The sequence below is a fragment of the Cydia fagiglandana genome, chromosome 19 (assembly GCF_963556715.1).
Source record: "Cydia fagiglandana chromosome 19, ilCydFagi1.1, whole genome shotgun sequence".
NCBI classification, from domain to species: Eukaryota; Metazoa; Arthropoda; class Insecta; order Lepidoptera; family Tortricidae; genus Cydia; species Cydia fagiglandana.
This window is the reverse complement of record NC_085950.1, coordinates 3,661,920-3,677,855: the sequence shown is the minus strand read 5'-3', so window position 1 is coordinate 3,677,855 and position 15,936 is coordinate 3,661,920. Positions and strand designations below refer to the sequence as shown.

General features: G+C 38.3%; 1 protein-coding gene across 1 annotated transcript in view; it reads right to left on the bottom strand.

Moving 5' to 3' along the window:
- LOC134673900 (rhophilin-2-B) overlaps positions 1-15,936 on the bottom strand; it is a 181,250-nt gene that overhangs the window by 132,888 nt on the left and 32,426 nt on the right. The window contains exon 2 of the mRNA XM_063531954.1: positions 4,209-4,580. Coding sequence (XP_063388024.1) covers positions 4,209-4,316 — 108 coding nt within the window. The 5' untranslated portion in view covers positions 4,317-4,580. The remainder of the gene's footprint in view (positions 1-4,208; positions 4,581-15,936) is intronic.

The window sequence follows — 15,936 nt, the reverse complement described above, 5'->3', positions numbered from 1 at the left end:
TGTCATGGGACGCACACAGGTGCAGAGTATCAAAAGTCTAGCTACTCGATGCTAGATGTCGACTGCGAAAATAATAGTCGTTTCACCAAAACTGATGTATGGAGTGAGTACTCTATTCTTACTATATTTATCTATGGTATAACCATCGTTTAATACTATAATTCTCCAAGTTACGAACACACCATTGTTTTTTTCTAGAAAGCCCCCGAAATGAATTTATGTACGTAGGATGTTTAGAAACAAATGCGTGTGAATTTAGCTATGATAGACCTTGTCGTTATAGCTATAAGCATGATTACGGCTGCAGTTTATTTTTGTTTTGGTCAAAGACAAATAAATAATATAGACTGGTGTTTTGCGTAGAAAATCACGTTCCTCCTAATTGTTGTAGATTCTATTCATTTTGTAAGGCGCATTGGTCTTAGTTTAAAACCGGAGCTTCATTTATTCTAATAATCACAAATAATTTTCTATATGGTGTGTTATGCCTCCTCTATACTATCGGCGATGATCGTTGATAGTATCATCATGCAAGCATTCACATGATCGCCTGTACAACGCAACCACCCGGTGATTCCCGTTGATGCCCAAAAAACTGACAACTCACGGGTCACAGGCGATGATAAGCCCCCCCCAGACTATGCGCGTGAATCGCGGGCGAAGCCGCGAACGCGAGTGTGGAGTCGATTTCGCTGTCTGCGAAAATCGACGCCACACTCACGTTCGCGGCTTCGCGCCGCGATTCGCGCACGAGTGTGGAGGAGGCTATAGACGATGACTGGCGGAGACTGCCGAATGTGCCACTATCGTCCCCGCTAGTCATCGTCTATCATCGCCGATAGTGTAGCCATTAAACAGCTGCCCCACAATGATTTCATAGCCCACGCACTGCAAGTGTCATTTATACGTCATAATTTCGTAGAAGTTTGACGTTTAAAATAACACTTGCATTGCGTGGGCTATCAAAGCCGCTGCAGACTATTCTTGGTCTGACTCTATCAAATACGATTGCCTATTCTGTGACTTTCCTTGGAGGTGTACCTACAGTCTTTACTGTGAACTAGTCTGTGGCTTTGATGAGCCCATACAATGGATTGTTTACGAAAATATCCCATTATTTTGTCACTTTCGCTGTTTTTGTTAATTTGGTATTGTTTTGAAGGTTTTCTCGTGGTTTTTAAAGGGTTATGGGGACGGCCATTTTTAAAGATATGTTATTTTATTATATAGAACTCTTCACTTTTCATTTCTAAACGAACGAATAGTGATCTTATTTTTTTATTTTTTTTTATTTTTTTATTAACATAAAAATATACATCTTATACAATTACAGTGTCCCACAAAACAGTTTACACGGTTTGACTGTGGGATAGATTATGAAATAGCCCCCGTTAAGGCAGCCTATTGTGACGGACGGGTAACTACGGAACCCTACACTGAGCGTGGCCCGACATGCTCTTGGCCAATTTTCAGGGTTCCGTACCCAGATGAAATGTAATGTAGAAATGTAAGATTAGTTCTAAGCTAATAGAATGTTAATTCTTTTTTAAAATAAACAGTTTAAATTTTAAAATTTTAATTTTTTTTTAGAGGGTAAAAAGGGGCCATATTACTAAGACTCCACTGTCCGTCTGTCTGTCACCGTGTCTGTCTCATGAACCGTGACAGCTAGACAATTGAAATTTTCACAGATAGTAAAAAGTAAAAAGTACGGAACCCTCGGTGGGCGAGTCCGACTCGCACTTGTCCGGTTTTTTAAACTAAGGAGCGACAATTCCTTCCTGTAGGTGTAGGTTCAAGTGAAACCGCGTACAGAACTAGTTAAAAAGTCAGTGAGAGTTGTTTCAACAAATTTGTCCGTCTGTCGCAACTTTCCTGTCTGGCCAGTACCTTACCTATAGGGCTCGGTGTGGTAACCTAGTATTTACCTACCTGCTTTATTTACCTGGTATAAATACCGGGTATTGGCTTATGAGTATATTCTCAAGGCTGACGATTTTCTCAGTCAGTCGCATTAGTTATTTACGATACAAGTGTGGAAAAGAGAAAGTTCGAAACGAGTGGCGATAAATTAAAATACAACCGAAGGGAGTGTTTTAAATCGACTCGAGTTGCGAATTACCTATTCGCACTACACATAATATGGACTTTTAGACATTCGCACGGAATGTGCTCTTTCCCGCACTAGTGCGGGAAAATAGGACCATCGACTACCGTAGGCTCAAAGGACGTATAGGACAAAATGGCGAAAATGAGTTAAGAATGCAGTTATACTCAGTTTTTTTCTCTCTATCGAATGGTATATTTAACGTCTCGATAACTTGAAAAAAATGTCAGTTAAGTAAGCCCTATGAAAAATCAATGCTTTAACACAATTTTCTAACGCATTTTGCCGTATCGGCCAATTAAAAAAAATGTTGTGAGACATTTTGGCGTAACTCTCAACTTTTGGTACGATACGCCCTTTTGCATCGGAAATTTTATTAAATCTGTGCAAATTTTTTGTCAGTTACGCCTATTTGCAGTAGATTTTTGAGTGCTATATGTACGTTACGCCCACTACTAGTGATTATTTATACGAATCTGTCATTTTGACTTATGTATTTGTAAGAAAGGAACAAAACACAATTTAATTAAATCAGGTCTGTCAAATATTTATGTATACGAGGGTTCCGTCTTATATTTTCTCAGAATAAACAAGATACCATCTTAACCCATCTGTCTTAATTAGATTTTAAATGCATCAATCATGATTCCAAGAAAACAATAATTATTTCCTATTAAGTATTTCTAATAATTGTGTAATTGATAGCAGTTATGTTAACTAGTATTGACAAGTATTTTTACCTAGTATCGGCGAAGGACCGCGCTAGTATTTAGTAGGAAATGTAGGAATGCATTTAATTCTAGGTACGACCGGCTGAGGAAAAAAGCACATATTCTTAATTAAAGATCTTGCTTTGAAAGTGCGAGTCAAATGTTATATTCCGTAAATAAACAAATTGCATGTATACTCTGGCAAATCCATTTTGTCAGTAGATAAAGGCGCGAAAATCAATTATTTTATGTGAGGAAATCCTTCGCGCCTACATTTTTTTGAATTTCTTGTCTTTTTCAACTGACGGAAATGCCTTGCCAAACTATACACGGTGACTAAAAAATAACTGCATTCCCGTTGCCAGGGAGGTTTTGATATTATACTGAACAACTTTTAAATGGGACCAAACCCGAAATCACGAAAAATTATGGCACCGGGAATGCAGTTGTTTTTTAGCCACCCTGTATACTTATAGGTAACATAAGCATGTCATTTTTTATCCAAATATAATCAACTAAATAACATATCTGTTGCGTGTTCAGTACTTTTAGAGTCAGACCGTAAAAAGTCTGCAGCGATTTTGATAGCCCACGCAGTGAAAGTGTCATTTTAAACGTAAAACTTCTATGAAATTATGACGTATACATAACACTTACACTGCGTGGGCTATCAAATCCGCTGCAGACTTTTATTGGTGCAACTATAGCCTCCTTACTTTTCCATGTATCCCGGTCTTGACCTATCTCCTACCAGTTCTTGAGTGTATTAACAATCTGTCTCAATGTGGTTAAAATAACAATTTTAACCCCCAATGTAAAAAGAGGGGTATTATAAATTCGACGCCAATGTTTATCTGTCTGTGGCATCGTAGCTCTCTGACGAATGGACCGATTTCGATGCGGTTTTTTACGTGAAAGCGAGTTTCCTTACAGTGGTTCTTAGCTAAAATATCAACTCTTTTCCAAAATTATGTAAGGTAAATTTGGCATAAAATTGTTTTTTTTTGGCTCTAACTCTTTGGTTTTTTTTTTATTTTAAATTTTTAGTTATATTTCCTACTGTACTAATATCACACAAACAAGCTTACTGCGAAAACGACGTCAAACTTCACAACAATACGGTTCGCACGAATGGAATCATTGCGACATGTAGACAACATTGCTGACACCGCTCCACTTCGGTTTTTGTTGACATTCTGTTGGCGACATAAATATCTACACAGTAACCTTATCACTAATGAAGAGAGTTCTAGAATTTACAGTCAGCTGCAGAGATAGCCTATCCTGCCTAGAAGTATTACAAGTACTTATATTTCCAAAGGTGTTATTAGTTATATATTCAGTGATTTTATAGCTGCAGAGATAAACTATGTCAGAGAAAAGAAACTTACCCGAATAAAAGGGTTCTTCTTAGGCAGGTCATGATCGACCTCGTCCCTGGACTCGTCGTCCGCAGAGTTGACCCTCACGCACGTCCTATGCATGGTCAGGTCACCCATACTCGCCACTCATCATACACAAACACACACACGGCACACTGCACTCGCTATTATTGTAGGACTCGCGGTTCGGCCTTTAAGTTCACTCGCTATTTATCACTGCACTCGCAATTATTCGAGGACTCGCGGTTCGGCCTTTAAGTTTACTCGCGATTTCACTTTTCACTGAAGGTTTTCACTGTTAAACTGGTTTTTCACTTATAATTTTCACTATTATTGTTCAAGGTTTCAGTTTAGATGTAGTTTCACTGTTTTACTGTTGACCTGTGGACAAAGAAAACTTATTTAAGTAATATTAAACATAAGTACATACTAGTCTGTCATAGTCTGTCAAGCGATTTCCGTCAGTTGAAAGAAGCGCCAAATATAAAAAAATGTAGGCACGAAGGGTAATCGTTAGTGATGTACCGACTATTGATTTGGCCGACTAGCCGACTAGCCGACTAATCGGCGCTCGGATGGCCGATTAGTCGGCCGACTAGTCGGCTAGTCGGCCAGTTCATTAGTTTGGTCTAAGTTCGATTCAGATGCATTAATAAACTATCGTTTTACCTCTTTCGTCGCGCTATTAATCATATAAATAGTAACGCTAAAAAAGAAAATAAAAAAAAATCCTAAGGCTATGTATTTCATATGACGACCGTACAATCGGACATAAGAAAGCGACCACACGGTCAATAATTCGAACAAAAGTTTTCGTAAGCACTCTAAATAGGAATTTGAGTAAAGTACGTGAAAAGCTTATGAAAATATGTGCTGTTTATTTATTTTTATCGTGATTTTCATTCACTTATAAAATGCCGACTAATCGGCCATTTTTGCCGACTAATCGCCGACTACGAATGAGGCCGGTACATCCCTAGTAATCGTCCCAAAATTTTCATTTCTTGATTTATTCTACTGACTTTCCATCATGCCTATCTAATGTAGGTAGGTACCTAATACTCATTGTAATACAATTTAACAAAATACGTATTTAAGTATTTTCACGGAAACGCACACTCTGTATCTTTAGGTATTTAAATAAAAGCACCTAAATAAAATCTACTCTCAAATGGCTTCTTAAGCCAGTTGAGGGTAGATGAAAACATTACATGATCTAATAATGTAGGCAAGGTAGGTTAAAGTCAGGTCGTTCATTGACAGATCCAGGCGGCACCTGCCGCGATAGCAGAGGACGCTGGTTCGATTCCAGCCTGGGGCACTGGGAGGCCTTGGTCACTTTTTCTTAGTATATGACATTTATTTCAGTTTATAATTTATATAGTAGTGTTTCTACTTGATAAAAACAAATTAAAATATTTCCTGGAAATAATTTAATTTGTTCAAATACTTCATTGTAACCAATAATATGTCAAAACTACCCGAATATGTATAAATTGTTTGTTTGTATTTATTTAAATACTTATCTAAAGATACAGAGTATTAAGTAGAAGCTTTTCACTATAGTTCGTTTTTTTTAGCATTAGAAATGAGGTAAACAATCTTGATGTGTCTTTTAATTGAAAAACACATTTTAAAAATAAGTTACGGCAAATATGTAACAATTATGAATCTAATACGATAATTTATATTCTTCTGCTTTCATAAGTAATAGTTACTGATTTTTAAAAACCGTTTTTCAATTAAAAGACATGTCAAGATCACTTACCTTCTTCCAAGTTCTTTCTAAAATGCTAAAAAAAACGAACTATAGAAAATCATTACGAAGGGTAACGTACTTTAAACTGTTTCTATACGTAGGTACCTACATTTATAAAGTATGTAACTGTACGAAAATCAATTACTCAAACCCGTAAATTTTTAGGTCATACACTAAGCAACTTTTACTATGAGACCAACCCCGAAATCGCGAAAAAAATATTGACTCTCCCATAGGAAATTTCAACATCACACCAGCAAAATGTATAAAACATCCATTTCTTTTTCTCAAAAATGGACGGCAAAGTCGACTTTGCCGTCTAAAAAATGGGTTGCGAAGCGCGTAGTTTATGGTCAGTCTAAAATTAAAAAGTTAAAAACATTGCAGTCTCGATTTTGGGACTGCAATGTTGCATACAAATTCCATTATTTGTCGAGTTCCAAACTTTTAAAAAGTTGAAATGGCCATATCAAATGAAGGCACAGGCCCATTAAACAGCCAAACAGATGATTAGTACCGCGACTATTTAACTGTCTCAAATAGGTTGGCGTATTTTCGCCAGAAAAATACACTTCTATTTTTTTATTAAAAAAATAAATATGCGGCAAGGGCCTTTTTTCTGTGAAAATATATACGTAAGAACGTTACTTTTGTAAAATATTCCTATGATATTTATATTTCTTGCACCATTTTTGAGAAAAGCACTATATATGACTCGGCTGGAAGGCTACTTGCTGGCTTCGGATTCAATTAAACGGACTCCCAAGGTCGTCCGTTTAAAACGAATCCTCAGCCTGCAAGTAGCTACTTCCGAGCCTCGACAATAATGTACTATTTCCGCGTTTTCGTGGTTGGTCCAATAGTAAAAGTTGCGCAGTATGACCTAAACATTAACGGGTTTGAGTAGGTAATTGCTTTTCGTTCAGTACGGCTACCATCACTTTGGCATTGACATAAACGCTATCGTGAACGTAATTTACTTTATCTACGCACATATCATTACTGCTCTTAAATGCATTCAGAAACCGTAGGAAATGACCAGCATTATCACAACCAATTTTACTATGAGAACTTTCTTATCTGTGGTAATAGGTAAAATTTGTACTTTAAAGTTATAACTTTACAGATTTTTGTAAGGTTATGAGTTTTAAATTTGGAACAGCTGTCAAAACTCAAGTGAGTGTCTATTCTAGTATCCATAGATATTAAAACAATTATCGATACGAAACGTCAATTCGGTATATTTTTTTAATATAAACCGTACGACATTTGATGTCGAGTGGCATGAGAATAGGGACTTCATTCTTTTGTCTATTAACTAAAAAAAACTACGGATGCGTGACATTTGTGAAAAAAAGTTTTCATTTACCGCCATTTGACTTACAGTTTCATCTTTTAATTACTTTTAGGTTATAATATTGATTTGATAGTTGTTTTTAAACAAACTTTAAGCAAAAGTATCGTGTAAAATGAGTGATAAAAAGATATTTAGGAGCCGCCACCTCTCAAATCTGCGAGTTAAGTCAGACAGCAACGATGGATGTCGGTTGAAATATGAGGTTAGTGAATATATAATAGAAGGTAATAATATGTGTGTAGATAAAGTAGTGTATGTAACTGTACATAATTAGGCATTAAAACACTCGTGTGATCCTTTTAAGAAACTCACTTCGTTCGTTTCTTAAACCCACACTCGTATTTTAATGCCTTTCATTATGTAGCAGTCACATAAACTACTATTCTATGCATCTCGCTCGTACTGACATTAGTGCGAAAGAGATATATAAAAAGTAAATTACGTTCACGATAGCGTTTATGTCAATGCCAAACTGATGGTAGCCGTACAGTTACATACTGTATTTTACTAAGATAATATATGTTTACGTCCGAATACTATACTATATCATACAATATACAATGTAGATACCTACTCGCATTATGTTTATTGTTACACATACTACGTTTATTTGTTAAACATTGATGTCATTGTTCAAACAATTTGTTTTGAGATTCTTATCTTATATAATAGTCCAAGACACAAATGAGATACTGCTATCCTCATCTTTTATTTGAGGAGTGTATTTTCAAAAGGGCTTATTTTTGTATGGTATTCATCGACTTACGGCTCGATTCGGAAAATGAAATAGATCTCTACTAGACGTCAACAAGTTACGATATGGATAATTTAAAGATATTTGTAAGATGGATATGTCAAATTTGACGTTTCCGCGATTCTGGAGGTCCTCTTGAACGATTTCGACAAGTTATGACTTAGATATCCAAGTCACATCTAGTCGATATCTAATGTAAATCTAGTTGATCTCTATATCGTTTCTAGATCTTGTGATTATCTCGTTTCCCGAATACGAGTGATAAAAGCGTTTTTGAAAATACTCTCCTCATTTGATTTAAACCAAGGGCCACGAACCACTTCGTTTGTTCGTTTGTCTATTTGACACTATGTATGTCTTGCAAATTCAAGTGATAGAGGCAAATATAGAGACGGACCAAGAAAAGTGTGCAGCGGATTTGATAGCCCACGCAGTGTCAGTGTTATTTTAAACGTCAAACTTCTATGAAATTAACACGGTCACTGCGTGGCCTATCAAATCCGCTGCAGACTTTTTTTGGTCCGACTCTATGAAACTACGATTTTTGATGTTCACGATAGTACAAGACTTTATTCCTCAGATAATATCATAAACTGATAATAAATTTGCCCGAGGTGCCTAGTTCCCGTATGTTGGGTCCTTCCCTCTCTTCTTCCTCGCGTTATCCCGGCATTTTGCCACGGCTCACATAGGAGCCTGGGGTCCGCTTGACAACTAATCCCATGATTTGACGTAGGCACTAGTTTTTACGAAAGCGACTGCCATCTGACCTTCCAACCCATTAGTCCGGTTTCCTCATGATGTTTTCCTTCACCGAAAAGCGACTAGTAAATATCAAATGATATTTCGTACATAAGTTCCGAAAAACTCATTGGTACGAGCCGGGGTTTGAACCCGCGACCTCCGGATTGCAAGTCGCACGCTCTTACCGCTAGGCCACCAGCGCTTTTTCAAGAGTAAAATATCTCTATAATATTTTTTAACAAGTTAATCAATGCAAAGTTTTTTTCAGCATTTTTCGTTTAGGAAAAATGTTTACTTTCCATTGTATGCTTTTTGATGTATTATTTGGCATTGAAGAAAACATATACTTTATTCTAGTCCAAATCAAAGAAAATAGATAGTATAGAGGGTCCTGTCATAGTAAATTTTATAGTCACTGTAAATTTACTGCCATCTATCGACACACGACTAAAACTCAAAATTAACACTTATATAATTATCAAAAAAATTTATATATATGGATAAATGATTTTATTATTTTTATATTGTTTTGACCCATGCTCATTCACTGATATCTATGTGTTAAAATTGTTAAATATGAAACGGTGTCGTCACGCCATCTAGCCGAGCACAGGCCAAAGGTGTGTGCGGCATCTATGCGAGAATGACTATTTCTTGATGTCTGAGGCACGTTTTTTCTTAGACTTTACATAGTTATGTCTTTGGTCCGAATGAAATAACTGATGAGGTTAGAAATTAATATAACGTATCTCCCACTAAGTAATTGTTGAGTAATTCTACACAGTACATCATGTACTTAATAATCTGTATAACCTATATACCTATAGTAGGTATATGTAGATAAGTGTGGAAGATAATCTAAGTGGGTAATGTAATAACTTTTACAAAGGCGTCTAGATCCTTGTTTGATCGGTAAACAAAGATAAGTGGATTACTCAGAATGCCTACTCGTATAAGAGTATGTTCTATTCTTGAGGAAGGTTTATGTGTATAATTTAAGGCGAAGGAAGCCCTCCCGACACTCATCCCCAATCTGTCGCGGAGGCTGCGACAGCTGAAGCGACCACAGCTCCGGCTTATAGTTGGGGCAATAACTGGCCACGCCTCATTTAACAAGCACCTATTAACCATATACGTGTTATAGATAGCCCCCCCTACAGAGCATGCATGGAGGCAAAGGAGACAGCCGCCCACGTCATTCTCGAATGCCCAGGGGTGGCAGAATACCGGGCACAACACCTCGGCTCACCGGGGTCTCTCCCAGAAGTCGTCGGCAACATTTAGGGTCTGCTAGGCTTCTTGGTAGAGTTGGGTTGGCAAGAATAGTGCCGCCAACCCACCACGCAAAATAGGCGCATTAATATGACGTCGAGTTGCGGAAACGAAGCCCGGCGGGCGGGCGGAACTACGAGTATCAGCCGTATTCGAACAATGAGATACGTCAAATAATAAATAATTAAAACGATATGGATTAGATATGTCAGTTTCAAACAAGTGTCAAAAGTGACGTTTTTGTTTAAAGAAATGTCAATTTTGACACTTGTTTGACACTGACATATCTAATCCATATCGTTTCAATATCTAGTATTTGACGTATCTCATTGGTCGGTTTTTCAGGTGCGCATTATGCAGGTTTTGATCTGTTTCGTAGTGAACCTTCGTGCGGACTCATTTTTAGATTTTTTAGGTTCACACGCGTATCCGGGAAACGAGAAAATCACAAGATCTAGAAACGATATAGAGATCAACTAGATTTACATTATATATCGACTAGATGTGACTTGGATATCTAAGTCAAAACTTGTCGAAATCGTTCAAGAGGACCTCCAGAATCGCGGAAACGTCAAATTTGACATATCTATCTTGTCGAAATCGTTCAAGAGGACCTCCAGAATCGCGGAAACGTCAAATTTGACATATCTATCTTACAAATATCTTTAAATTATCCATATCGTAACTTGTTGAGGTCTAGTAGAGATCTAATACATTTTCAGAATCGAGCCGTCAAACTGAGTGCGCGTGCAAGTGAGTGGAATGTTTAAATTGTTATAAAATAATAAACGAATACGATTATGACCGTGACTGTTTTTTATTCCATTTTTTGTTTACTCCGAAATCAAGCAATATTACTATCCGGTATCCGGCCGGATACTAGGCCACTATTCAGTATCCGGCCGGATGTTAAATAATAGCCGGATAGGCCGGATATCGGATAGTAACCGAATATCCGGTGCATCTCTAGTTTTGGCACTGTCAGTGATTCATGGTGGTACTGAACCCCTAGTTTAAATTTCATTCGATAGCGATAGCGTGACGAGCGTTCGCGTTTGCGTTATGTCACTTATGTCTATTTTTATGGGATCGTGAACAGCGCGCCAAGTGGGACTTTTTGGCAACTCAAATTCACATACAAAATAACATTTAACGAAAACACGCTAGGGGATCCCGGCCCGATTCGAACCTTAATGGATTAGATATCTCAGTGTGAAATGTGACGTTTCTTCAAACAAAAACACTTTTGATATAATACTGACACAGACACATGTAATCCATATCGTTTCTAGATCTATTAATTGTCGAATCTTAACGTTCGAATCGGGCAGACAGTCCTTACTTACAACAGTCTCTGGTACGGCGAAAGCCTCCATAACAATTAATGTTACTATAGTCGCACCAATAAAAGTCTGCAGCGGATTTGATAGCCCACGCAGTGTAAGTGTTATTTATACGTCATAATTTCATAGAAGTTTGACGTTTAAAATGACACTTGCACTGCGTGGGCTATCAAAATCGCTGCAGACTTTTTACGGTCTAACTCTACTACACTTATTACTGAATTTCTCTAATTACGCGGGACATTAAACACACGGTAATTAAATAATTGTAGCCTTGAACTGGGCCCCGAACAATCAGAGCGTATAAGCCCCAGTATGTGTTTGCGGCCTTTTTCAATTTCTAGCGTTTGTAGGTCGCTAACAATCATAACAACAGTATTTCACCCCGACCACAGAATAAATAAAAGTACTAGGTACAGAAGACTCACTCTCTAACTAAACGCGTCTGGTACGAACAGGACATATATGGCCGCTAGGTTGCGACAGCGCCACGCGCGGCTAATGGCTAGCCACCAAAATTGGTGTGGAACGGATGTAGGTACTTAGGTACTTATTGCAAAGCGACGAAATCGCGGAGTGAGCCACGCCTGCTACCGTACAGAAAGGAAACTTCCTACAAAACCGAAGTTTGACAGCGGTTCAGGGTCGAATCATGCTGTCCCTTTTTAATATATGGCACTATCCCTTTTAGCTATTTAGGGTTGTCAAAATTCAAGCCATTATCTTATTCTGTGGTTAGGGTTGCCAGATGGTCGGGATTTGGCGGGATTCTCCCGATTTTTAGCATGTGTTCCCGATTCCCGACAAAGTGTAAACTGTCCCGAAAAACAGCTTCACGTTATAAAACAATAATTTCAAGTTCCGAACTGTCGTCGAGCGAGCGAGCTGACATAGTGCCAATAATGTAAAATGTTGTTGTTTTTAATACACTTACTTTAATTTGAATGTTTTTTTTTCCCGACTTTAAGTCCCAAAATCCCGAAAAATTTATATTGTTTCCCGATAATAGCGCCTTTCGATCTGGCAACCCTATCTGTGGTGCACGCAAAGGGACCTCAGGTCGTGTCTCTGTCAACCCTAATAATTGCTCGGAGCAATGCTGAGCGAAACGGAGCCGAGTTTGCCCGAAGGGAGTTTCGCACCCCGCAAAGAGGTGTTAAATATTTGACGCCGTCTGTCTGTCTGTCTGTGGTATTGTAGCGCTAAAACGGATGGACGGTTTTTTTACGTGAAGCTAGTTTCCTTGCGGTGGTTCTTAGCCATGTTTGATAGAAAACGATAATTATTTTAATTGAAGTAATAGAGAAATCATCATCATTCTCTTGCCCTTGTCCCATTCACTTGGGGTCGGCGCAGCATGTCTTTCTCTTCCACACCTCTCTGTCGCCCGTCATTTCATCATTCACTTGCGTTCGTTTCATATCATCTCTCACACAGTCCATCCACCTTTTTCCTCGCTTTTCCTTTCCTCGTACTTCCCTCCACATTCATTCGTAAGTAAAAGAGAAATATGCCCACAATTTGCGATCTTGTATCGAGCTGAAAAACGTGATGATATCCTGATAAGGGGTCATCCATTAATTACGTCATATGAATTTCTAGGTTTTTTGACCCCTCCCCCCCTCCTTGTCACTCTTGGTCACATTTGGCAAACCCCTCCCCCCTAGTGTGACGTCACATTTTTTCTACGAAGTCGCCAAATCGAATTAAGTAAGTACCTAAGTATTATTAATATTTTATCAAATTATTTTTGACGATATAAATATTAGTAATTTTATAACCCAAAACTGCTTAGGAAAGAAAATTAAACGAATAAAAACGATAATCGTTTTAAAAACTTGTTATTTAAATGTACAGCGAATAAAATAATTGAAATAAATTTTCGATTACTGATGAAGTTAAAGTGACGTCACAAAGTTTGTGTCTCCCCCCCTCCCCCATGTCACAATATGTCACATTTTCTTGACCCCCTCCCTCCCCCTAAACGTGTGACGTAATTAATGGATGACCCCTAATGAGTCATCACTGATGACATCATTAAAGGACATCTACTAATTTGGCACTCTTATCAAGTAATTAAGTCAAGGCGTGTTTCAAGGCCTTATGTGATAAGGAATAAGACTGCTCATTCACTGACAGGTTTAAGGAAGGAAAACATTGAAGGTTTGGGACGAGGACATCTTCTAAAGAAGATTGTTAAACCGTTAAACTGAGGTAGTTGGTAATAAGCTATTCAGGGTTCCGTACCTCAAAAGAAAAAAACAGAACCCTATTACTAAGACTTCACTGTCCGTCTGTCGTTCTTTGGGTACGGAACCCTGATAAACACAAAATAAAATAAGTATTTAAGTGCGGCTCCCATACAACAAACGTGATTTTATGCCATTTTTTGCGTAATGGTACGGATCCCTTCGTGCGCGAGTTCGACTCGCACTTTGCCGGTTTTTTAATAATTGGCAATAGTTTGCGAGATGAATATAGGTAAAGGTCCATACTGAGCAACTTCTACTATGGGACAAACCCCGAAATCACGAAAATCCTATAATTTTTATATGAACTTAGAAAAAGTACCGAGGTTGACTGAAGTAGCATGACAAATACGAATGATTCCGAGAAAATACGATGGAAAACCATTATGCACTACATCTGTTCTGTCTTATACACACCTACCAGTAAAAAGTTAAAAAGACACATAAATACATCTCGAAGATGTATACAATCCAGTGTTGCCAACTTGGCATAAATGATGCCAGATCTGGCATATTTTCACTCGCTTTGGCACCAAAATTTTCCATTTAGCATCTAACATATTTTTTAGCATAATTTAGTCTAAGCCAAATTTGCACCAACTTGGCAGCAACAATATGCGCCATCGCCTTATGTGGTTTGTGGGCGGATGGACGTCGACGGACTATATATGTATAATTTTTTTTTAAATAGCAAATAAATTCAGTTCAATTTACCTCTGATGTTTTCGTAGATTGACATATTTGAGTTCCGTTTTGCAGATTTGATCAGACAATTAATTGTTTTTACTGAATATTTTTAGACACCATTCATTATTTTAATTGCCTATTTTCAAGTGACATTTTAGCATTTTTTTTAAGCATATTTCACAGAACTTTGGCATAATTTTGGCATAATCTAGACATTAGTCTAGCATTTTTTCAAAATCCGAGTTGGCAACACTGATACAATGCCGATGACGGTAATAAAACCACAGATAAACGTCCGAAAGTGGCGTTTATGTGACGCTTTCCTGAGCCCATTCGCTTGTTGGCGTAATGTCGTAAGTGGTAGAGTTAGACCAAGATAACTCTGCAGCGATTTTGATAGCACAAGACAGTGCAAGTTTTATTTGTAAGTGATAATTTCATAGAAGTTCGACGTTTATATGTACTTAAGCAGGTACTTAAAAATCGTCACTTTCTACACTGACAGATCGGTCCGGCATGGTGTGGCTTAGTGGGTAGTGACCCTGCCTGTGAAGCCGATGGTCCTGGGTTCGAATCCCGGTAAGGGCATTTATTTGTGTGATAAACACATTTTTTAATGATTTTATGTATATCGTCGCCTATAGCAGCCATAGCTTTGCTTAGTTTGGGGCTAGGTTGATTTGTGTAATAAAACAACAAAAAAACCTGGCCAGTGCGAGTCGGACTCGCGCACGAAGGATTCCGTACTATAATACAAAAAAAAAAACAAAAAAAGGAAAAAAAAAGCGGTCACCCATCCAAGTACTGACCACTCCCGACGTTGCTTAACTTTGGTCAAACATCACGTTTGTTGTATGGCAGCCCCATTTAAATCTTTATTTTACTCTGTTTTTAGTATTTGTTGTTATAGCGGCAACAGAAATACATCATCTGTGAAAATTTCAACTGTCTAGCTATCACGGTTCGTGAGATACAGCCTGGTGACAGACGGACGGACGGACGGACGGACGGACGGACAGCGAAGTCTTAGTAATAGGGTCCCGTTTTACCCTTTGGGTACGGAACCCTAAAAAGGAAAGGAAAGATCGGTATCAAACCGCTGTGACATCTTATAAGTATTGTTCGAATTTGGCCGATACTTTTGGCGTTGGTGTTTCGTTTAGGCCTGCGTTTACGAAAGTTTCGTTTAGGCTGCTTCAGATGCCCTGACTGCCAGTCACCAGGGAACGAGTCAAAGATTTTCACGTTTCACGATATGCCAAGGAATTTCACGATATGCCTGGCCGCGTAGCCAAGATGCCAATCGCTAACGTGCCGTAGCGATCGAAACGCAACTGCCACTGTCACACTAATGTGGAAGAGTGATAGAGATACATAATGCTTTTCGTTGTCGAAGCGATAGCGATTGTAACCTTGGCTAGGCGGCCTGCCGGCCTAGCCAAGGTTACAATCGCTATCGCTTCGACAACGAAACGCTTTGTGTCTCTCTATCACTCTTCCATATTAGTGCGACTGTGACAGTTGTGTTTCGATCGCTACGGAGCGTAAGCGATTGGCATTTTGGCTAGGCGG